This window comes from Corapipo altera, unplaced genomic scaffold, assembly GCF_003945725.1.
Source record: "Corapipo altera isolate COAL_440 unplaced genomic scaffold, ASM394572v1 77b, whole genome shotgun sequence".
NCBI lineage: Eukaryota > Metazoa > Chordata > Aves > Passeriformes > Pipridae > Corapipo > Corapipo altera.
The window spans coordinates 535327-560858 of NW_020884933.1; the positions used below are offsets into that span (position 1 = coordinate 535327).

The 25532-nt window shown below is 46.3% G+C and overlaps 1 protein-coding gene across 2 annotated transcripts; it reads right to left on the minus strand.

Moving 5' to 3' along the window:
* Positions 1 to 1114: 1114 nt before the first annotated feature.
* Positions 1115 to 25375, minus strand: LRIG2 (leucine rich repeats and immunoglobulin like domains 2). Of its 2 annotated transcripts, XM_027659819.1 has the most exons (18): positions 25359 to 25375; positions 19895 to 19966; positions 19331 to 19405; positions 18705 to 18839; positions 18053 to 18196; positions 17783 to 17926; positions 16905 to 17048; positions 16528 to 16671; positions 13801 to 13881; positions 12949 to 13020; positions 12748 to 12816; positions 11239 to 11402; positions 9547 to 9867; positions 8184 to 8465; positions 6827 to 7276; positions 6186 to 6335; positions 5048 to 5329; positions 1115 to 4185 (listed from the first exon to the last, which is right to left on the minus strand). In XM_027659819.1, the coding sequence occupies exons 3-18, from the start codon at positions 19399 to 19401 to the stop codon at positions 3968 to 3970; spliced, it is 2871 nt and encodes a 956-aa protein (XP_027515620.1). In that variant the 5' UTR covers positions 19402 to 19405; positions 19895 to 19966; positions 25359 to 25375; the 3' UTR covers positions 1115 to 3967. The 2 variants fall into 2 exon arrangements, with proteins under 2 accessions (XP_027515620.1, XP_027515619.1); XM_027659818.1 differs by lacking the exon at positions 25359 to 25375 and having other exon boundaries at positions 4096 to 5329.
* Positions 25376 to 25532: the final 157 nt, after the last annotated feature.

Here is a 25532-nt window from a genome sequence, read left to right on the forward strand (position 1 = left end):
AGGCAGAGGCTGGACGGATCCCTGGTTATCAGGAATGTGAACTCCTAAATCATTGAATCACAGAATGGGTTGGGTTGGAAGGGACCTTAAAGCTCATCTTGTTCCACCCCCTGCCATGGGCAGGGACACCTTCCACTAGCCCAGGTTGCTCCAAGCCCTGTCCAACCTGGCCTTGGACACTTCCAGGGATGGGGCAGCCACAGCTTCTCTGGGCAACCTGTGCCAGGGCCTCCCCACCCTCACAGGGAGGAATTTCTTCCCAATATCTAATCTAAACCTGCCCTCCTTCAGCTTAAGGCTGTTCCAGCCTATCCTGTCACTACCTGCCCTTGTGCAAAGTCCCCCTCCAGAACAAACACAGAAGTCACAGCCAGGGCAGGTGACAAGGCACACACAACTCTGGGGAGCCCTTGCCCTGGGTGCCAATGTCACTGTCAGCAAGAACAGGGGACGAGGCAGCTGCAGGAGCTCAGGTTAACCTGGGAGAGGTACATGATGCTGAGAGCTGTGAACAGGATTAACAGTGAAGAACAAAGAACAGAGCACAGGAGAGCAAAGGTGATTAATTATCAGAACATCAACCAGCAGAAGCATGCAGTGAGAGAGAGAGGGAGTTATTCAAAGGAACAAAAAACTCACATTGGCTTTGAGGAAGGATGGAAGCTGGAGGCACCTCCTGCAGCAGGTACCTGCAAGATGCTCTCACCTACTCATGCTGACAGTTTGTTGCTGGAAAGAAAATCTCCTTGGTACCTCAGAGGATCCAAGTGGCAGGAAGGCAGCACTGGAAGTGCAGGAGGACAGTGCTGGGAGCACACTGATCCACGAGGCTCCTGGCCCAGAGTCCACAGAGCTGTGGGAGAACCCCCCTATGTTTTCCAAAGGGGGTACAGGTGCTTCCTGCAGGAAAACCGAAATGAGAATCACAGAATCAGTAAATGGTTGAGGTGGAAAAACCCTCTGGAAGTCACCTTGTCCAGCCCTCAGAGCCGGATTCCCAGGACCATGTCCAGACAGCAAAGTTTACTCTAATTTTTTCCCCCCTATGAAAATTAAATATCATAGATCAAAATTTAATTATTCTATCTGCAAACTCACAGAGTCACACTGGATGCTCAGTGTACACAGCATTTTATTGAATGGACGTATATTACAATAGACAAACATATATTACACATGCTATACAAAATATACATTCTTATGTGAAAAAAATATAAATAGACACTAGGAAATAGCAACAGGGAACAGGAGCAGCTTTGCTCTTGCTGCCTCTGAACCCCCAGTTCCTGTACTGGTAGTGCTTTGGCATTGATTGAAGAAACTGCTTGTTTTTACTGAAAAAAGAAAGGCCACTCTGTCCCCCCTGCACCCCTGGAGCAAAGGGAGAGAAGAGACACATGATTTGAATCCAAGTCTACCAAGGAAGCTTTTCCACAGTGCAGCAAAGTGTCACCTACTTACAATCATCAGCTATTTACAACCAGCTTATGGACTTTAAATGCTCATGGAAGGCTGTAAATATCCTGATTCATGGAGGCAGCTTTTCCAGGCCCCTCTCTCACAGAAATCAGAGCAGCTTTAGCTCCTCAGAGGCTCCAAGAGCCAGCACTGGCCTGGTGCAGACAGTAGTGATTTTAAAGCCTTGGTCCTGGCCAAGCAGGTCTCACCTCCCTAACGGGAATTCCCTCCCTCCAGGGAGTTGTGCCCCAGGTATTCCCAAGGTTTGGACATCCCCAGCTGCACTGTGACAGATCTGAGTGAGCTCAGCTCCTCGGAGGAGAGAGAGGGATGAAAGGAAAAGGAGTAAGTGTCTCCCAGACAGTGATGGGAGACAGAGCAGCAGCTGGGATGTTGTTCTCCCACTCTTGGGAATCACACATTCCAGCAGCACCCTGAGTGACTGCCTGCAGAGAGCAGCCCAGGAGGAGGGGGCTTTGCTGCTGCTGTGGTTTCATGATGTGACCTTTCTCATCTGGATTTAAACTGACAGTACTGGGTTCCCACAGCAGGGATCACTTTGGATTGAGAATAAGCACCGTGTCTTGAATGCTGCCTGGGAAGGAAAAGCCTGGAGGAAATAAAACCAGAAAGGAGCGAACTTAAAATTCTTTTTTTTATGTTATTAAAACATTTCAGCTGTCAGAACCCAAAAATTAACACACCTGTGTGTTTCTACTTTACCCAAAGGTCAAGGACAATTGGATGCTCTTCCCACTAAAGCTGCTATCAAAGCAGCCACGCTGGCTTTGAGAGCATGGGAAGAGCCCTTGATAATATTTGCTCATTTGCACAGATCTGACTATTATTCATGTCCAAAGAGCCGTGGGAAAAGAATCATTAGTCCCAGTGTTTCCTCACTCATTTACTCAAATACTCCACAGCCTGTAAAGTCTGAGCTGTGATTCTGCACGACTGCACCTCACACTTCAGCCACACTAGGGATGGATCGATGGGAAGTCCCACGTACCTGTCATGGGCTGGGCCAAAAGGGGTTTTCTGTCTCTACAAAAAAACCCACATAGCTGGTTTTATTTGGGTACAAATCCTACAGCTCCAAAAAAAAAAGGCACCAGTGACCAGGAAGGCCACCTCACTCTTCAGGTGTGAGCACAGAGCACCAGAAGCTGAGCACAAAGTACCTGCTGAAAACCCATCCCTGAGGAGTCTTTAACCCCTTCTACCCAACGGGACACTTTCCCAGAAGAAAGAGCTTCTCAGAAGTCTTTACAGTGTTCTTCCTCCTGATTTTGTCAGGCACATCCCACTGGAACCATGAAGTTTGCACTTTCTCTGTCTCAGGGTTTTCAGTGTTGAGTGGTTCCCTGCATTGTTTCATTTCTCACTTGTCAAATATTTAAACATTTTGGCCACACTGAGGTCTGAGGCCACACTGAGTTCAACTGTTTAGCCTGATATTTTACAACAGAAAAAGACACGAGTGCTTTATGCCTTTGGCTGTGCAGAGGAAACAGAAACCCCACAATATAGTTCACTAAGTGTTTATCAAGTGCTCTCCCAATTTACCTGATCCTTTCCATCATCACATTCTTTCTAAAAGTTCACTTAACTGTCAGCTTTGAAAAATACATGGAGACCTCTCAATGTACACAATATGAAGGGGGTTTTTTTAAAGGTAAAAGCTTAGATAAAACTTGGAATTCTGCTAATATCACGAAATGCATCAGCTTGCAGCCAGGCTTAATGCACACAGAGTTGTAGGCAACAATGAAATGCATCAATATCACAGTTTCACCACATATCTATAAGTAAATTCACTCCTTTCCAAAACAAAGACAGCTCTATCCCCTCACAAACAAGCTTTCAGTCCCCCCAAAACATCCCATATGGCTTGATATGCAGCTGTCAAGACTAACAGTATGATACATACTTTGGCATAATAAAAAATATATTTACATTACAGCCAACACATTTATATGCTTAGTGTATACAAAATATTTATAAATGCAAATTTATTTACAATTAGAGTCCATTATTCATTGGAGAAAACAAGGCCCAAACTCAGACTGGTAACAGGCACCTGCCAACAGTCTAAGGAAGGAAAAGCTGGCCAAGAGTTTTATGCTTACAGTTCCTGGGGAATTCCATGAGGAGGCCCTGATGGTTTGTTTCCAAGCAGACAAAGCACTGTGAAATAGCTACACACATTCTTGAGAGCTTTCCAAGGCATGCACCAACACAAAGGCTGCTTCCAGCACCACACAATCCATGCTTTAATGCTATTTTTGCAGACAGCACCGATCACCCACGTGCTCTCCGGTGCACGTTCCGACCTCCCAAAAGAGAAATCCAAGGAAAAAGGGCACGTGAAGAAGAGACTCCAAGAAGAGTCTCTTTAGTAACTGCAGACACACACACAGCACGAGAATCTTTGGCCTTGGGGTTAGTCCTGAGGTAGAAAATACAGTCAGTTGATGTGGATTCGCTCGTGAGGCCCCCTCTGAGCGCCTTACGTGGCTTCGCTGTGGCCGTGACTGTTCCGTGTCCTGGCAAAGTCCAGGCTGTGCTCGCGGGGCCTGTGGCAGGAGGGCCTGGGCGAGCCCTGGGCCTGGTCCCGCTCGCCCTCGGCGGCTCCGTCGCTCCGGAGGGACCGCGGGGGGTGCAGGAAATGGGGGTGAGGGTGAGCCAGGTCTTTGCTGACCCCCCACAGAGGGACCTGGAAGGGCTCTGAGGAAGGAAAATCAGAAGGTGAACAGGAGCGAGTTCATACAGCCACAGGATGTGCTGAGCTGGAAGGGACCCACAGGGATCATCCAGTCCAAACCCCATCATCCAACCCCAAATCCCACCTTGTCCCTGTCTCCAAACACTCCCAGAGCTCTGGCAACTTTTGGGCCGTGCCCACTGCCCTGGGGAGCCTGTTTAGTGCCCAACCACCCCTGGGGGAAGAACCTTTTCCTAAAATCCAGCCTAACCCTCCCCTGACACGGCTCCAGCCATTCCCTGGGGTCCTGTCCCTGGTCACAGAGAGCAGAGATCAATCACACTCAGATTTTAGGCAGGTTTGAGCTGTGTGACTCAGCAGTAACAGTCTTTCTGAGGTTATTTTTGCTGATTTTGAGAGCATATTTTGCTGGATGCTCTCCCTTTCCAGCAATCTGTTCCAGTAACCAGAAGCACACACAGTTTCAGTGTGAATTTTTAAAAAGGTGATCTGGAAGAAAGTCAACTGAAAACCAACCAATTTAGGGAGTTCTTTGAACCTCAGGCCAGCTCAAGCAGAAGGGCTATTTGAATTTCTCAAGTGAAGCTCCAACTTCTGGTTAATAGATGTCCTTGAAGTACATTCAAAGGCTCACATTCCATGAAGTTTGAGAGCTGAACTGTAGAAATTCTGTATTTTTAACATCACCCTCTTCAATCTCGGGTAGTGGATGCAAACTGAGAGCTAGTCTGCAGATCAGGTGGTAAATAAAATTTACTCCACAGACTACAGGCACTTGAAGGATTAGCTGTGTGTCAACAGGGAAGGGCAGCACAAGGAAAGCCAAAGGAACACAAAGCAACAAAAGGAAAAGGGGACACTCACCATTAATCTGCTGGGAGGAGGTTTTCTTTTCACCGATTTTGTCGTGGTTGGTAAGGAAGACAGGCACGTCTCTGTCTGCCAGGAGATTATCCAGAGCACTGGTTTCGTGCTGGGTGCGTGCTGTGTACGCTTCCTTGGGCATCTGCACCATGAGGTTGGGGAGTGTTTGATCCAGGGGATCCTCCTCGGAGATGAAGGCATAGGGACAGTACTCTCGGGTCCGGGAGTAGATGTTTGCGCTGTCGTAACAGTCTGAGCAGATCACCAGTGGTGCTGCCCCACCTGAGGAACACGATGGAAAGAACAAAATACTCTCAAGAAGGACGAGGGTGCCTGATTTCCATAGGCTTTATGTCCTGGTGTGATCGTGGGTTACAGCAGCAGAGTTTGAAGGGCCTTTATACAGTTCAGGCTCGAGAGGTCACGTGAGAAATCCCCAGGTTCCCCTCACCCAAATTCTCCACAGCATTGCCCTTCTGAGGATGACCAGAGGAAACCATGGACATGCTCCCCTATTTCACAAGTCCAGCCAGACTAGGAACCAGGCTGAAACAGCCCTGGGATCAGACAGGGATACCTGTTACCTGTTCACACCCGCTCTTGGACCTGACTCGTCCCTCCATGCCCACACACCTCACACCTGATGACAAACTGGTCACTGAGATGAGCTGCTTCTCAGCTCCTTCCTGACACAGACTCTAGTGCAGTGGGACTACACTAGAGGGAATGGATCATGGGGCAGGTGTGAAAAACACTGAGGGATCACTTTTCAAGCCAGTCTACATAAATACTGATGGCTCCTCAGCATCTGGATGGTAAAAAATAGCATCTCTGTAAACTCAGTGACACAAGTATCCTGAAAAGTGTCCCAACAAGGCAGGGAATAGTGCAGACCCTTTATATATATAATAGTGCAGCCAAGTGGATGTCTGGAGAGGCTGGAATCTGACACCAAGGACAAGAGGTACAGCAAGTCATCATCCCAGCAAACTCTATTTCCACCTCTACAGCCTGGGCTCTTGAGATGCCAAAGGAAAGAAGCAGGATCAAAATCTACCTTGGCATTTAACCTGTGAGGACAAGACTGTGCCCTGGCATCAGCTGAGGCCCAGGTAACACACCTGAGGGCTCTGCTTACCATCTGTGCCTTTGTGCACGTAGCTGCCAGCTGGAGGCATCAGCTGCTGATGGCTCCCTGCCTCTGAGTTGCTGTAGCCTTCCTGAGGCTCTGACAGTGTTCCCTGGGAGGACAGGTAGCTGGGAATGTCGGCAGGAAGGTTCATCTCCTCTGCAAGGCAGAATTAACACCGATGACATCAACAGCACAAAGATTTCAAGGTATTACCAGTACTATTCCCCACATTAACAAGAACATCCAGAATTTCAATTCACATGTAGATATCTTCTCTCCTACCTAGTTATCTTTTTTCCTACATCAGTGATTAAAAATCCACATAGCTGGCTCCAAACTTACAGGGAATGGAAATTTACACACATTATTCCAGGTCCTGAAAATCTTTTTAAGTTCAGTCAAATATTTACTTGCAAACTTTACTGTTTTCCCTCAATGTAGGACAAATCTACAGTATAAGGAACAGAATTAGTACACTTCTGGTATTTAAAAGAACCTCTAAAATGAAGGAATTTGAGCAAATCCCTGAAGAGATTTGAGAAGGAAATCTTCGGTTCTTTAATCTTATCCATTTGTAATGAATCCAGAAATTTCAAGCGTTTTGGATTAAAAACGGGGCCAAAGACTGTTGCTTTTTGCAACTTTACCTGTGTTAGTGATGCTGTAATCCTCATTCCTCCTCCTCATGTGGTAGATGACGATGACCCACACCAGGGATGTCCCCACCACGCAGCACACGACGACGATGATCACGATGCCCACGGTTGTCCAGCCGTCCTCCTCGTGGACAATGCCACTCTGGGAAGAGTCACAGTTGGGGGAAGCCAGGACATTGAGGTAAATGTGGCCACGCTCGGTGCCCAGGGTGTTGGACATGATGCAGGTGTACTTCCCAGCATCCTCCAGCCCAGCATCCACGATGATGAGGAGCTGGTTGGCCGCGGCGAAGAAATGCCGCTCTGTGACGGCGAGGGGCCCGTCGTCCTTGGTCCAGTTGAGGCGAGGAGCAGGGCTGCCCCCAGCTATGCACTGCAGGACAGCAGTCTCCCCTCGGGTCACCGTCCTGTCCTCCAGGGGCCTCACGAAGGAAGGAGTTTCTGGGATAGCGGAGGGGAAAAATTAAACTGTAAGATAATTTCATAGAACCACACAATGGTTTGGGTTGGAAGGCACCTTAAAGATCATCTGGTTCTGCCTCCTGCCATGGGCAGGGACACCTTCCACTAGCCCAGGTTGCTCCAAGCCTTGTCCAACCTGGTCTTGGACACTTCCAGGGATCCAGGGGCAGCCACAGCTTCTCTGGGCACCCTGTGCCAGGGCCTCCCCACCCTCCCAGGGAAGAATTTCTTCCTAATATCCCATCTAACCCTGCCCTCTGATACCTTCCTGCAGATAGTGATAGACACAGATAAGGTTCCTTCTCAGACATCATCTCTCGAGGCTGAACAGGCCCAGCTCCCTGAGCCTTTCATGGAATCATTTAAGTTGAAAAAGACCTCTAAGATCATCGATTCCAGCTGTTCACCATCTCCTAAAAGAGATGCTCCACTCCCTTTATCATCTTTGTTGCCCTGTGCTGGACTCACTCCAGAAGCTCCATATCTCTCTTGCCCAGAGGAGCCCAGAACTGGACACAGCACTCCAGATGCACCTCACTAGGGATGAGGAGAGGGGCAGGATCACCTCCCTGACCTGCTGGCAATGCTCTTCCCAATGCACCCAGGATCCCACTGGCCTTCTTGGCCACAAGTTCATGTTACTAAATTTGCTCTGAGGCAACACAAATTACCTGCCTAATCTCCACTGCTGGACTGAGATATGGCCCTCAGACCTTTGCCAAGATCATATGAACTCCAGTTCCACTGGCCAGCCCTGCAGCTCAGCTTCACTGTTCAAGTCACACCAAGTGCTGCTCTTTGTATTTTAACCTCATTTTATGGGCTTTCACTACCCCTGCAGACACACAGGGATCCACGTGCCAGCGTGGATCAGCACAGGACTCACCCAGCACGGTGAGGGTGGCGTTGGCTGACAGTCCCCCCGCGATGTTCTGGGCCATGCAGCTGTAGATCCCCATGTCCTCCATCTTCACGTTTGCAATGAAGAACACGTCGTCCTCAGGCATGACGTGCATCCTCCTCTCCCTGGCAGCTGGGAAGTCTGTGCCCCCGTCCTTCTGCCAGGAGATCTGTGGGGTGGGGTGGCCCTCGGCAGCACATTCCAGCCGGGCCATCGCCCCGGTGCGGATGGTGAGATCCATGGGGGTTTTCAGGAAAGAAGGGAGCTCTGGATCAAAGGGGACAGAGTTTCAGGTAAAAAGCAGCCAAAAGTCCACAGCAGAGAGAAAATCTGGAAACATGCACATCTGGAACACACCTGAAGTTGTCCCTAGAGGGAGAGGGGCAGATTCTTCTGGAGAACTGTACAAATTTTCAGAGGTCACTGCTAAGAGTCTGTCCTCCAAATTTAAACACAGTATCTACAGTGTTCACAGAATGATGGAATGGTTTGGGTTGGAAGGGACTTTAAAGCTCATCCAGTTCTACCCCCTGCCATGGGCAGGGACACCTTCCTCTATCCCAGGTTCCTCCAAGCCCCATCCAACCTGGTCTTGGACACTTCCAGGGATCCAGAGGCAGCCACAGCTTCTCTGGGCAACCTGTGCCAGGGCCTCCCCACCCTCATATGGAATTTCTTCCTAATATCCAATCTAAACCTACTCTCTTTCAGTTTAAAGCCATTAATTTCATTTCAGATGATGTGAAGAACAAGATTTCTCATGGGGAACAGACAGGGATAAGGTTTAGCCTCCTTCCTAAAACCTTTGTCACACCTTTTTTTCCCCTGCTAACAGAAAAGTTGAACATGCATCTCATTTCTCCTCTCAGGTACCATGGGTATCAGTGGCCTGCTGACTGATGTGGACAGTGACTTCTCACCTCCCTTCCCTCAAGGCAAAATAAACAGAATCCTGACTGTTAAAAATAAAGACTTCACTTTTCAGAGTGTTTCCAGTCCTACCACTTATTTTCAGTTGAGTCTTCCCCAGTTTTACAAACATGTGGGAAAGGTGCTGAGTTCTGAGGAGACAGCAGAGGGAGCTTTCAGTTTAAAGAATTCCACCTCCAATTAACTAGATGAACAACCAATTGTCTCCTAATAAAGCACAGGAGGCAGCTGCCACTTTCAAAAAGCAGACGGAGGCTTTTCACCCACAAAAAACCCACCCAAAACATTTGTTTTCTGCTTTACAAAAAGATGTTTGATATTTTTAAATCCCAGTGAGACAGACTTGCAAGAGTATTTTGGGCCAGCTCTAGTGAAAAATAGACTTGCAGCTATTCAAACAAAGACTTAGGTCACTCACCATTGACAGTCAGCTTGGCTTTGTTGGAGTAGTTGGAGCCGAAGTGGTTGGTGACAATGCACTGGTACTTCCCCTCGTCGGTGAAGTTCACGTTGAAGAGGTGCAGGACCGTGGTGTATTCCAGCACCTCAGCACTCTGCTGCTGGTACCTGGCAAAGTTCTCCACCTCTGCATCGTAGAGGACCTCACTGTCCTTGCGCCAGGCCGTGGCCATGGGGGAGTCGCTGCTGCTCACGGCGCTGCACGTCAGCGTCACGTTCATGCCCCGCAGGGCCACCGTGGTCTCGGGGTGAACCCTGATCTGCGGCTTCGGGAAGTTGTCTGAAAAGAAAAACCACCCAGATCAGCTCGTGCTTTCCCCTTCGACTCGAATTAATATTGTAGGGAAGACTCGCTCAATGCAAGCAGAAAGAAAGTTCTGGGAACAGGTGTCCCGCTGGAGGTGTGCAGATTCAGCTGCTTCCAGCCAGAAATGAAGCTGGGAAGGAGGGTTAGAACCACAGGTAGGCAGAAGAATCAGCACTGGGAACAATCAGTGTGGAAATGTGGTGCTGAGCAGCCCAGCTGCCTGGAACTTGCTATATTTAGCTCACACCCAAAAGCCCTGCTCAGCTGAAGAGCCAGGCTATTTTATGAAGGGCTGAGACTTACTTTCAGATATTTTAAATATCCTGAAGAGCCTTTACGTTCTACAAGTATAAAGCATAACAAGCTGGCAGTTCACTATCTCAACCCACTCAATGAGAGTGACTTCAATACTCATTATTTCAGCAGAGACTCTCTCACAGGCACACACAGAGTTCTGTCAGGCACCACAGTGGTGATGTTGGAGTGGAGAAGAGGGTGCTTGCATCTATACATGATGATTACTGCAGCCTCTACCACCAAAGCAATAAAAGAATTGCACACACACAAGTAACCTCTATCAGACTGTTCACCTGGAAAAGGGAACACCAGACTAATTCCAGGCCTGCCAGAGACTTCATCCAGGACTCTGGGTGAAGAGTCTCTCAGTTCTTCATCTCACAGTTCAGTCACAAAAATAAACAGGTTTATGTCTGAAACTGTGGTGGCAGAGACCAGATAAACATCCCAGATATGGAGCACCAGAAAGTGCATCAGAGTGTGAACTACTCTAGTTGTTGTCCAGAGAAGCTGTGGCTGCCCCATCCCTGGAAGTGTCCAAGGCCAGGCTGGACAGGGCTTGGAGCAACCTGGGCTAGTGGAAGGTGTCCCTGCCCATGGCAGGGGGTGGGACTGGGTGATCTTTAAGGTCCCTTCCAACCCAAACCCTTCCATGATTCTTTGATACTCCAGCCTTGCTGGTATGGACAAGAACCAGGAAGGAAGTGTCAAACAGCCCTTCCAAAGCTCATGGCATCCATGAGCAGAGAGAATGGAAGCATAACTGGTTTTTAATAGTAATCTAAATAAAAAACAATGCAGTCTCACAGCATTGCTCCCTCAGGTTGGCTTCAGTGCTCAAACACCACAAAACAGAGCAAAGAGAAGCAGAATGAAACCCCAAACTGATGTACACAGGCCCACGTGTGCACCACAGCCAAGACCAAGCACCTCCACAGCACCACAGCCTGATTTCAGCTGCACAGACTCACGCTACCATGCTTTTCTACCAAATTAAAAATATGCTTTTATGCCAAATGAAATTTTATACCAATTAAAAATACAAACCACAGACGAAGTCGTCAGGGTCCACACTGAGAAGGCTTTGTCCTGCCAACCACTCAGGGTGGGCACAGGTGACATTCACGGCCTGCTGCAAATGGCTCTCAGTGAGCCACTGGGGCAGCCACTTCAACTGGCAATCACAAAGCAAGCTGCTTGTGTTCAAAACTCTGCAGAAACAAGGCAGAACAACGGGGTGAATAAAGTGCATTTCACAATCCTACCTGTGATTTCATGCAGCAAAACAACTTAAAGCATACACATTCAGAACTGTCAAGATTTACAGTATTATTCTTCACCCGTGGGTATTATAAAATTTTAGCTATTTATGACAGAAACAACTCCTCTGCATCAGCATTAAAACCTTAAATTTCTTTTTAGTTCTGGAGAATATAACCTTGGAGTTTCAACTTCTAAAAAAAATACCCCAAAAACACTAAGTCTGTCTTTACAATTATCTCATCCCTCTTCAAAGCAATTAAAAGAGCAACACTGCAGAGCAGCTCCATGTCTCAAACTAAGCACACTTGCCATTATAAAATGAGTAGAAGCCTCAATTCTCATTTTCATGCCAGTTGATAAATATTTAAGAGCGATTTGTTTCATACAGGTATCAACTGCAGATCATTTTCTCTGCTCCACAGAAGAGCTGCCAACGGGAAACAATGATGGCTCAACTTTTTCCCCACCACTTGCTTCCAAAGTTTCCTAAATATTATGTGTGAGTTATGACTGACTGGAGACCTACTACAAGATGAATCCAGCAGTGGGAGAGGAGAGGCACCAGACAAGCCAGGATTCCACCCTGCTCTTTGCCTGCACATACCAATGATTCCTCACTTTTAAAATACATCAGAGAAGGCAAAGAAATCTTTAACACCTAAAATGTGTCTCCTCACACTGGCAGATCTTGCAGATTAAATCCATCTGGCTGAGACTAACTAATGGAATAACAGTTTTAGACCAGATTACATGATATTCACAGACTTTATCTCACAGAAAGGACTGTGTTACAGTAAGATTAGTCACGGGTGTGAAGGTCACTTCACACTATAATACTTCAAATTCTGAAGACCACAAGAGGCTCTAGCAGCTTAAATATCTGCTGAGCATGTAAAAAGTCTTGTGTAGCTGTGAATTTTAAAGCCTCTCCCTAGCCCCAAAAATAGGAAGTCAAAATGTAGGGTTTGCTAACCCCCCCCAAACATTTTTGACCAATTATTTCTTTTGTTCCCTGCCCACATGTGAGTGCTGCGAAATCATAAGACAGGAAAAACTTAATGGCTCAGCACTGGCAAAAAAAAAAGAATTATCTCCTCCTAATTGCAACTAAGGTGCAGGTTTTATCAAACCTTAATCCTAAATATATTTGAGTTCATAATTTACCAGCATTGCTGCAAATATTTCATGATGGAAGCAAACAAGTTTGAACTTCAGACAACCCTACACTGGCTGAAGGATTCTTTCCAAGGCAGGGCTTGTTAAAAAATCTCTAAATAATTGTCATGAACTTACAGCTCCTTCAGCTGAGCGTGGGCAAAGGGATTTTCTTGGATGGACATCACTGCATTGTTGCTTAGATCTCTGCAAGTTAAGCAAAATAATGGGTCAGTGTGATTTCATGTGGTATCTTCAGCTAAACTCTTGAAAATTTGACAGAGAATGTAAGACTGAAGTTGACAAATAATTACAAGTTCTACAGTGTAAAGTACTTACAGATGTTCAAGCCCTTCCAGACCAGAGAATGCTTTTTTGGTAATGGACTTTATCTGGTTTCCTTGCAAGATTCTGAAAGACAAAGCCCCAGATCCCAGTCTGAATGTCAATATGAGTTCACAAACAGGACCCAAAAGAAGTTCTCCATAATGCTTAACTACAGTTTTTCTATTTCTAGTTGAGCTAAAAGATTAAATGCTATTTTTTTTTAGCTTAAAGGCTCAACTAATTTTCCCACAAACAGGGTTTCATTTCTATTTTTACCTTAAAGACTTGGGTTAGAGATATGTCAGAAGATAAATTTAAGTGAGGAGAATGAAACAGTGATAAATAGAACCATCACATGAGCTCCTGGACTGCACCCTCACACCAGGCTATTTGTTACAAGCCATGTCTGTAGGTCCACAGGATGGAGCTTCCTACAAAGCACGTGGCACTGGATGAAAAGTGCATAGTCCAAGTACTGAAAAGCTGTTAATTCAATGGTGTTCCACGTTTCCTCAAAAATACTTTGTGATTTGGGGTTGTTTTTTTGAAAAGCAGTAACTTTTAGCCAAACCAAAGAAGGACAGGAATTGATGATCATCACACAGAGGGAGGGAGCTATTCAGTAATAAATGAAGCCAAGTACTTCTGCTTAATTTCTTCAAATCAGTGCTGCAATCCAATGTTCCTGAACGTGGAACCCAAGCTCATATCAGGAGGTTGTGGCACACAAGTGGAAACACAGAACAGCTGCCACTTAAAAAGGCTTTCTGCCCTGTCACTGATTTACAACTGCTTAATATTTTGCTCTCCCTCTCCTCTGCATGCCTGGGAAGTGCTGTCATTCCCATGCTTTGTAATACATACAGTTTATCCAGCCTGCTGAGTCCCACAAATGCTTCATTTGCATCTTCTATGGCCCAGGAGATCTCGTTGTTCCTCAAGTCCCTGCAGGAGAAGAGCTGTCTTAGACAAGAAGCCCTGGAAAAGCCTGGAACTAAGCTTTTTTTCTTAGAAAGAAGCCTTGGAACATCATCATGACCAGGCTTAGCAGTGAGCTGGGGAAGGGATTAGTGCTGTAGGGGCCAGGGACAGTGCTCTGGCACAGCATCCCCTGGAAAGTCTCAAATCTTTCACAAAACTAAGCTTGTCAGGAGATGAATATCCCACTTCAGAGGTGCAAGGGAAAACTGTTCCTGATCAGTGCTGCAGCCAGAACCACAAACAAATTCTGCAGCACGACTTCTTGATGTGGTATTTAAGGAAAGCCCCAGTCTGACCAGCACTTGTCATGTGAGGGAGTATTTGCCAGGAGCTGGGAGAGGCTCCTGAAGCAAGTTGGTTCATGTAAGGGAATTAAGCAATACACCAGCAGAATTAATCTTCCCCAGTAACAGGCTTATAACAGCATTAGCATATTAAGAGATTACACACACAGGTTACAGTGTAGGGCTGCCAGGCACACAGGGGTGGATTTTCAGAATGAAGTCGATATTCTGTTCACAAATCTCGTTATCAGCTAATGGGATTTCTGATTGACCTCTGCACAGCACTTCAGCCCCTTATGGAGAAGAGAGGTCTAAACAGCAAAAGCAATAGAGCAATCTGGTTTGGAGAGGATTAAATGCTTTTTAGAGAGAAGAAGAAATAAACTCAGTTGCATTTTTAGCCTGAATGGGATGGACTCAGTCAAGAGCATGTTGTGATACTACCATGCACAGAAGTCCCTGCAGACAGGAGTGTTTAAAGGAAATCACACTAATAAAGAATAATCTGTACTGTGTTTCTGTGCAACAGCTTGTGGAGCTTCCAAATGAGTCAACTGACACAAAACTAGCTCCATACACAGGCAACTGTGTATATCACTCATATAAACACCTTTTTCCCCTGTGCTAATGGGGGAAAAATGAAGTATCTGCTTTCCCTTGGGTGAGACTGTAAACTGTGTAAAACTCCATCCTGGAAGAGACTTGGATTAACCTCCAGAACACCATCAGCAGTAACATTGTTTTCTTATAATTCTTTGAAATATGAAAGTCTTGGTCCTAACAGCAGGCAGCAGCCATTTCCACAATTAATACATATGCACGTTAAATTTTAGGACAAAAATAAAAGGAATTCCATGTTTCATGCATCACAAGGTCTGAAGAAATATGGCCTTGAAACTTGCTCACATTAAATATTTTCCTCTTTAAAAATTATTCAAGCTAAAGTACTTGACATGGATGTGATCTAATGAGAGTGACCAGATGAATAATACGTCAAATTTATTTCCACGTTGCTAATTCTTGTGATTTAAAACTTGTTTCCAGAATTATCTCAAGGTCTGATTCAGAATGTTGTTAGATGGTGAATGCTGGAGAACACAAATGCCAAGCTATTCACAGTATTATGGAGTAAATAATGGGGTAAGATGGAAAACTTCAGTGCTATTTTTTAGACACTCTTTTAATTCTACCTTGCAGTTAATGTCAGTTTTACAGTTTATTCTCCAACACAGAGTGGCAGGAGCTGAACACAGAGAAATATTTACATCAGCCTCAGCCCTGAAACAACCAGCACACAACCAACAATGGGACTAATCCTGCAGCCACACGGTGTCTCCTGTTGTTTGAAGTATTTTTACACTCCACTACTCAGACCACTTAGCAAAACGAGCGAGCAACCCAAAAGAAAAGCCCCTCATTGTGTGAGCAGAGGAGTTGGCTCCTCATGCCTGGCTGGGCACGAATGCCTGGAGCCTTGTTAATCACCACTGCCCCCCGTGCTGCACATTCCAGCCCCAAAGGAAAGGGCCAGGCCCTGGGCTGTTGACGCCCCTGAGAGCCCAGGAAAACCTACTAATTAATCTGCTCTTGTTCTTTTTCATGCTGCTCTAAACCTAAGAAATTAGGTTTAATTATTTCATTAAAAGGTTGCATTAAGGTTAACAGAATATGACTGCTTACATAAATCTCTCTGGTGAGTTTGCTTATTTAAGCATTTATTTAATGAAGTGACAGAGGGGTTATAAACTTTCACTCCTTTCTCAAGTACCATTGTTTAGGATAATTACAACTGTTCAGATCTACTTGGGGCAGGATTGGGTCTTTTCAGAAATACCCAACAGCTGCAGCTGCTGTGAAAGGTCCTGGCAAGTGCAGAGCTGAGCCTGTGACAGCAAGAGGAACCCTCCACCTCCTGTTAGTGTGTGACTCCAGCACACAGGCAGGGTGGCCTAAACCACACCTTCTGCAACACAAAAGGCCTCACCACTTGGTTTCTGAGGTTCCAACCCTAACACAAAACCCTCTGGAACAAAGAGCTCCAGGCTATTTGCTCCACAAGTGGCATTTACCCAGGTTATCCACACCTCTCAGAACCACTGGGGCACATCTGGGCACTCAGGGTCACCAAGTCACTGCTTCTCACCACCACTAAAACTGAGTGGTTGGTTTGTTTTGGCTGGGCTGGAATTCTGTTATCTTGGCAAACCAAAAGATTATCAGCCCTGCCACACCTGCAGGCAGGACAGCCCAGCAGTGATCTCAGTGCAATAGCCATTGTCTTTATTTCCAAAAGTGAAATTTCAATTCGATGTTTTTCTGTACTTACAAGGTTTGAAGATTTGTCAGACCCCTAAAGACACCATCAGCAATGTGACTAATGTGATTGTCACCCAGGTTTAGCTTCTCCAACAGGCCAAGTCCCACAAAGGCAGATTCCTTGAGGCGAGTGAGCTGGTTGTACGACAAGTCCCTGGAAACATGGAGCACACAATTTAAAGGGGGGATTAATTATGAAGATACTATCTGACTTGATTAACTATTGTGTTTTGATTAATTTCTCTAACAGAACACTCATAAGTAAAATACACAGCACTTATCATGGGCCTGACAAGGAAATAAGAGTGCTTCCTTTGGTAATTCCTTCTTGCCAATCTGTTATTGCAACATTCCAAAATCCCCAGTGAAAAGCAGCCCAGGACTTACAGCTCAGCAAGTCTTTGGCAGAATTCCCACGCATCTGGGCTGATCCTGGTGATGGCATTCTGGCTAACATAGAGCTGTTGCAATGTCCTCAGCCCATACAGCCAGCCCTTGTTTACTTCTGTTAAGTTATTATGTTCCAGTTCTCTAAGGAATTAGAAGGAAAAACATTTGTCAAGTAGATAATCGATGAAACATCTATTTAGAAACTTTCACCTTGTGGGTCTCAAAATTATTTACTAACATGGAGCATCAGAAAACACAAAATGCACAATTATATCCAGATTCCATTGAAAGCAAAAGACTGAATTAAAGTATATGAAGAACTGAGTAACCCAACACCAGCTTCAGGGATCCAGTGGTAGAAACAAAACTGCAATCTCTGTTTTCAAAGGTAATTTCTTTTTTGCTAACACTGCATGGCACACCCTGGTGTTTGCTCTGTCAAAGTCACAGAGCAAAGCCCCATGTCATGGGGACTGCAAATGAAAACCAGCAAAAAAGCAACTACAGAGTCCAACATTTGTGATCACCAAGTGGGAAGAGGCTGGGAAGAACACCAATATCATGGAATCACAGAATGGTTTGGGTTGGAAAGGACCTTAAAGATCACCCAGTTCCACTCCTTGCCATGGGCAGGGACACCTGCCACTAGCCCAGGTTGCTCCAAGCCCCATCCAACCTGGCCTTGGACATTTCAGGGATGGGGAAATCTATCTTTCCACCTCTGAAGTAAAAATATGACATAAAAATAATGCAAAAATACTCTTTTCCTATGATTTCTTCAATATCTCAGCACAGCCTTGATGTAAGGGAAGCCATTCAGGACAAACCCTCCAGAGTCAGACCCTTAAAGAAATTCCACAATTAGGCATACTCACAATTCCTCTATATTACCCAGGCCAAAGAATGCTCCATCCATTAGTCTGCTAATCCCATTGCGCTGCATTTTCAAGGATTTTAAGGATTCCAGCCCTTGGAATGTAAGGCTTTCCACTATTTTAATCCGGTTCCTTTTCAGTTCCCTTTTATAAAGACGACATTCAAATATTAACACACCTTTCAACAGGCACCACTGTGAAATGATAACGTGCTGAGATGAACAACACAGCTGTAAATGCTGGTTTTATGCTCTCAGGACTGTTACTCACAGAAACTGCACATGAGGCAATTTGAAGATCTTTGGTGGAATCACACTAATCCTGTTCCTGTTCAGCTTAACCACCATCAGTGAGCTCGATAAGTTATCAAGGCAACCTGCCTCTAGAGTAGTTATCCTGTTGTTACTCAGATTCCTAGGAAAGGAAGGGGGAAAGAGGCCTTTCAGAACACGGGGAATTTTATGAACACAGTGCCACAAGCACCCCAGACAGGCCACTGGTTATGAGAACTTCAGATCCCTGCGAAGTCACGTCAGGAATCTGAATTCTGGGACACCAAATCCTTTTTTCCAAAGGAATCAGTGCAAGGAGCTGTTTTTTACTGCATGCCTGTGCTTCAGTTGGACATGGTTGAGACAGTGTCCCCAGTGATCTACTCAAACAGGGCAGAAATCATCCCCTGTCCCTGCTGGCTGCACTTTGACAACAGCAGTAGTTGTTTTCCATATTATCTGGGATTTCATACGGATTGGTATGAAAAATATTTTATTTCATGCACATTTATAGCTCCATGAAGCACTGCTAGCAGTCCAAAGATATGCAAAGCCCCCTACTTTAAGGTAGTAACTTCAGAGCAGTGAGGTGTCCAACACTATCACTGTAGAGCCAGGACTCCCTGGCACAACAGATCCCTTGTACTTACAGGTACTTCAGCTGCATCCGTGGAAAAGAGGAGGCTTTAATTTCTGAGATAAGATTAGAACTAAGATCTAGATTTTCCAGTGAAAGGTAGACCTGGAGCTGCTCAGCGTTTATTTCTGGAATGGTATTGTGCACCCTGAAAAAGATCAGCAGTAAATGTGATTATCCAAACATCCTCCCAGTCATCCAGCTGAAACAGTGACAGGATTCTGTGTATCAACATTAGGGAGCCTCCAGTGTGGGACATGCACCACATGCTTCCAAAAGTGTTAGTTCCTAAAGCAATACTGCAAATCCCAGAGCTATCTGCCACCTCGACATATGAACAGATTCAAATTCTGAGGCCTGTAGCTGGGCTGTTCCTTGTGGGAACTGTCATTCCCAGACTGAATCCCTCCCCTTCAAAGCTGCCTGCCTTGGTTGACTGCATTTTATTGGTAATTTAGGGTGACTTGATTGTCCAACTGATTTGTATTTCTTTAAAGAGTGCTTACATATTCCCTAAAGCCCTTCAGAGGAGCAGTATTTCAAGACAAAAGAAGATGTTTTCCTGCAATTTGATGGCAGAATTCTAACACCATTCTCCCCTTTGTTAAATAAGAAAAAGGCAGATGAGCTGTTACTTACAATGAGAGAAGAGTTATATTGGAAGTTGTTTCTCCAAAATACGGAATTTCACTCAGCTCATTGTAATTCATTTTCCTTAAAAAGAGATTAAAAATAATTATTGGCGCTTCAAAGAGAAGAAAAACCCTTCTGTACACAGCAGAAATAATTCATATCACAGCACATTAAACAAGTTTATTACATCAATAATACTAAGTAGTTGACAAAAAAGATCACTAAAAGCTTAAATGCTAATAATTTGAACAATTTAACAGTAAAACATGCTAGTTTTTCCCATTTTCATGGATATTATTACTTCTCTTTCATTTAAAATCAGCTATAGCCAAAACAATGTCTCATTTCTCTTTAAAATGTTGGTCTTTCAATCTTTTATGAAAAAGTTTTCTGCTCACAAAGCAGCAATTTTATACATAAAGTGTGCTGCCAACACAGAGCATCCATTTTTAATTAACTTGCACTGAATATTTCTACAAGTCAGACGAGGTATCTCTACATGCAATGAAATGTTCTAATTAGAATTAGGTAGGATATCTCTAGAGTTTATCCTCATAAAAACCAACTTACACTTCTTGCAGTGTATGAACAGACAAATCAATGCTCCAGTTGGATGATAATAAGTGATTATGACTTAAATCCCTAGAGAACAGAGAGAAAAGTTATTTAGCTCCTGGAATAAAATAAATTTAAAAAAAAAAAACCCAAACCATGTATGCTTTGTGCAACACAATACATATTTATCACAGCTAGTTTGAAGCTTATCAGACAGGCAGCAGCTATGCTGACACAGGAGAGAAAAATCACCCCTTACAACCAAAACTACCATGTACCTATTAAAATGAATATTAAAATGTAGCTGAGAATATTTAAAACTATTTCCATTGACAACCAGGCTTGGGCAGCCACAGCACCCACACACTCCTCTGCTCCTGCAACAGCTTTGGGCCCGTGCTTGACTCCAAACACACTGAGGGCCAAACCTGATCCCACAAGGATCACCAAGCCCAACTCCTGGCCCTGCACAGGACAATCCCAAAATCCCACCATGTGCCTCAGAGCGTTGTCCAAACATCCCTTGAGCTCTGGTAGGCTCCTTTTGATCTGTAAGACCAAAACTTATTAGGAGAGAGGAAGGACTTGACACCTGACAGACTATTTGTTGGTAACTTCCCCTCAGGTTCATCTTAAAGATTCCGTTCTAGCCATGAATTATTAAAATCCTGGGTGTCATGGCAAGTCAGGCAGTTGTTAATGTATTCTTTTAATTACATCGAGATGCAAATTATAGAGATAGAGCAGCAAGCAGGTTTGAAAACAATCATTCATCCCTACAATTAAAAAAAAAAATAAAAACCAATCAAGAGAACCTGGAGAAGAGAACAACTGCAACGGCCAAACGCTGCTCTGCAGGCTGGCTCCCGTGGCACATGTGGTAATTAAAGGAAACCTTAATGCCAGACACACAAAAACAACGGAGTGTGAGCTGCTCCTGGGCAGCCTTCCCTCCTCAGGGATGCTGAGTGCTCAGGACACCCTCCTGGGATGCCTGGATCACCCAGCTCAGCCCCCGGGCACCCGCAGGAGCCCTTGGTGGAGGGAGTGCTGATCCCAAATCCCAGCAGCTGAGCCTTTCCTGGAGGGTGCTGCAAACATGCAGGCACCCAGCCAGTGCTGAGGAGCCTCATCCTGGAGCACTGGGTTTAACCAGAGCGGGCAGCACCAAGCCAGGCTGTTCCCAAAGGAGGAAGGATGAGACAATGGACATGGAAGATAACAACACACCCCTGGAGGGGAGCAGATGCTCCACTGCTGAGCAAAACCATGCCATGGGTGCTGAGCCAGACCAACCTGTGTGTCAGGCACAGCCAGTGGGCACTGACAAAGATCTGGGGAGTCGGATTAGTACACAGAGAAAGCTGAACCTGGATTTTTCTAAGGCTTCCAGGGAGAACATCACAGAATATTTCAGCTGGAGGTGACCCACAACAATCCTCTAGTCTAGCTGCCTGACCACTTCAGGGCTGGCCAAAAGTCAAAGCAAGTTATTCAGGACACTGCCCAAATGCCTCCAAAACACTGACAGCCATGAGGACCTGCTAACAAAAGCCTACTGTCTGATTATCAAATTAGAAATTAATATGTTAATTTAGAAAATTTCCAGAAAAATATTTTTCTATTATTAGTCAAATCTGGACTACAACAAATTTTTCATTGCAGTAAGTCCTCTTTCAAGCTCCAAAACACTGACAACCATGAGGACTTGCTAACAAAAGCCTACTGTCTGATTATCAAATTAGAAATTAAGATTTTAATTTAGAAAATACCCAGAAATAGAATATTTTTCTATTATTAGTCAAATCCGGACTACAACAGTTTTCATTGCAGTAAGTTCTCTTTCAAGAAGTTGGGTATAACTCATATTTAAACCAGTTCTGACATTATTTATATCTAGTTTCTGTTACTGATGCTTTTACTTTTCAAACAGATCAACTGATCACTAAATACAGAGTGAAATTCACTGGCTGATTTTCTGTGTTTAGAGATCATTCCATCACACAGCTAAGATTCCTGCTATCCTGCAGAACCAGATGCAATTCCCTTGCTCTAGAAATGCCAAAATGGAAGAATCCATCATTTTATCAGCCCTTGCACTGGAACTGGGAGGCCCAGGCTGTGCAGGAGCCAGAGCAAACACAAAAAATTTGTATTTTAGAAGATTCATCTGGTATTGTGTATAACATATCCAAACATTCATTTTGAACTGAAGTGGTTTTCATCTCCTAAGTAAATAAAACAGAACAGACACACCAAACTGATTATGGGTGATGGAGAACGACCTTAACTCAACCCAGCTGAGCTGTGGCACTGTGCTGGTACAGGTGTCAATGCAGGGAGTCATTTGAGCTCACCCAAAAAAACCTACTGTGAATGGAACTCGCTGAACTAATTAAGTGATACCTAATCTACTTTTATTCATCATCTCTCTAGTTACCAGGATATATAAACACACTTGGACTGGAGGCAGCGACCACCAGCATCGTGCTTCCCTCTCCCCCTTCACACACCCACCCTTCAAACAGGGCTGGAATTCCTTGTTCTAAAGAATCTAATGTGTTAAGATGCAGACATATAAAAAATATTTCCCAACTCCTAGACTTCCCTACCCTTTTCATCACCTGCCAAGTAATCCACAAAACATACATCTTCACAGGAAAAAAATGAAGTTACAGATGCCTGCATACTTCCATCGTGAAAATAAGTTCCAAAAGTGCTCTCCTGGCCTTAATAGAAACAAAACCCTAAGAGAAAACCAACCCCCCTCACAATGGAAGCATCACCTGCAAGTAGTTTTGAAAGAGTTAGGAAAAAGAATTTTTGTCTCCTCAAAGCCAGGTGAAGTGATATCATAGAACTAAGAGAAAAGCAGATCAGAGACTTCATCATGTGAGAAAAATTAGGCTTTGATTAATTTTAAACAGCTGGAAAGCATTATAGCTCGTTTAGATTGAGAACTGCCAGAACAGTCCTAGCAAAGAAAAAAGCATCACCCACACTTCATGTGCCAAAATCCTGAAAGCCACAACAGAGACAGATACAGAATGGATGGAGAGCAGCCCTGAGAAGAAGGACTTGGGGGTGCTGGTGGATGGGAACCTCAAGAGGACCCAGAAATGCGTGTCTGCAGCCCAGAAACCTCTCCCGTGTGCCGGGCTGATCCCACAGTGTGGGCAGCAGGGGAGGGGGGATTCTGCCCCGCTGCCCAGCTCGGGTGAGACCCCACCTGCAGAGCTGCCTCCAGCCCTGGGAACAACACCACAAGGATGTGGAGCTGTTGGAGTGAATCCAGAGATGCCACGGAGATGCTCCCAGGGCTGGAGCCCCTCTGCTCTGGAGCCAGGCTGGGAGAGCTGGGGGTGCTCACCTGGAGAAGAGAAGGCTCCAGAGAGACCTCAAGAGCCCCTTCCAGAGCCTAAAGGGGCTCCAGGAGAGCTGGAGAGGGACTTGGGACAAGGGATGGAGGGACAGGACACAGGGAACTGCTTCCCACTGCCAGAGGGCAGGGTTGGATGGGATATTGGGAAGAAATTCTTCCCTGTGAGGGTGGGGAGGCCCTGGCACAGGTTGCCCAGAGAAGCTGTGGCTGCCCCATCCCTGGAAGTGTCCAAGGCCAGGTTGGACAGGGCTTGGAGCAACCTGGGCTAGTGGAAGGTGTCCCTGCCCATGGCAGGGGTGGAACAAGATGATCTTTAATGTCCCTTCCAACCCAAACCAGTCTCATACCCTTATTGTTTGCAGCACCTCAGATTGCACAACACAGCACGGTGCCAGCCCCGCTTCTTCCCACCACACAAGTTGTGCCAAGCAGCTTCAAACACACCCTCCATCAGCTTGGAGAAAGATACAAGTATTTGTTGAAGCTTGAAAACTTGCTCTTCAAACAACATGGATATCATTTTGCTTATTAGCCTCCTGATGAACTGCCAACTCCCTTCTCCAGGTGCTGACACCCTCCCTGACAAGTTACAATATCCTTGTGCCTCTCTAAACACGAAAGGTTGCACGCACAAGTTGTATTTCTATGCTGAAATGCACATTTTTTTCCCTAAACATTTCCACTGGCTGATTGTGCAGGGAAAGGAGAGAACCACAAAAGAGCAAGAAGGTGACAAACTTCCTTGGACATGTCTAGTTTTTGACACAGATCAGACTCTTGAGTCCTGCTAGTGGAATTCCTGGAGTTAACTGAACAGTGGTTTGTGTGTTTATAGTACCTGCCCAACAGGTTTAATTTTCTCTTGGTCTGGAATAATGCCATTCCTATCAACTGGGAAACACGATCACTCCAGGAGGGACAGAGAACTCTGTGCACAGAAGCAGGTTTTGATATCCCTCATATTCCAGCACCTCTTCCACCTGAGTATGTTGTAGCCAAAGGTGACAAAAGCAACCGTGACTGTGACAGCAACAGTCAAGGAAGGACAAAGGCTTGACCTGTGTGAACACTATTTAGCACACTGTCTAATTAAACACTTGGGAGCAGAGACTATGGATGGCTCTTAATTGCTCTGTGGGATTTCTTTGGAATAACAACGGCAAATGTCAAGGAGAGTCCACAAAGGTTTAACGGAGGGGAGAGTCCCTGAGCCGCAAAGGGATGCAGAGGAGACCAGGAGCAGCAGGAGGTGCTGAGGTCGGGGTGGAAGGAACACTTCCAAGCACAATCTTAAGGGACTGTGTCCTACAGCCTGACCTGAGACAACGTTAAGCCCTGACCTGACTGGCATCACCTACAGCCTTCCCAACCACAACCTGCTTCTGCTCCACACTCCTCTGGCACAGAGCAGGGCAAGGCCAGCGTGAAGCTGCTCCCTGCGACCCCGGCACACGGAGCCTTGAGGGGTAGACCCTCTTTCTCTCCAGGGCTCCGCTCCAGCCTTTCACTCTTACGGAATCACAGAACATTCCGAGTTGGAAGGGACCCACGAGGATCCTCGGCGCTTCTCCCCATGAGCCACGACCCAGAGCCGGGGCCGCCCTGCCCTCGGCGCTCCGGGCTCTGAACCCGTTCTTAACACCCCGCGGGCAGAACCACAGAACCAATTAGCTGGGAAAAGACCTCCGAGACCATCGAGTCCACCCTCTGCCCGATGCCCACCTCGTCCCCCAGCCCAGAGCACTGAGTGCCACGTCCAGTCCTTCCTTGGACACCTCCAGGGGTGGGGACTCCAAACCTCCCTGGGCAGCCCCTTTCAGGGCCTGACCACCCTTTCCAGGCAGAAATTCCTCCTGATGTCCAACCTGACCCTCCCCTGGCACAGCCTGAGGCCGTGTCCTCTCCTCCCGTCCCTTATCCCCCGGAGCAGAGCCCGACACCCCCCGGCTCCCCCCTCCTGTCAGGGAGTTGTACAGAGCGAGAAGGGCCCCGAGCCCCCGCCCCGCTCATGCCCTGCCCCGCACCGCCCCCGCCGGGCCCCAGGCCCGCACCCCCCGCCCCCGCCAGGCCTGTGCACACCCCTCGGCGCTCACTCACAGCCCCGTGGTGCCGGCGGGCAGCGGCGGGATCCAGCGCGGGCCCGGCGCGCCGGGCAGGCGGTGGCGGCTGCAATCCAGCAGGCCGCGGCGGCACGAGCAGGGCGCGGCGCAGGGCTCGGCGGGGGCCGCCCGCACACACAGCGCTGCGGCCGCCAGCACCCCCAGCCCCAGC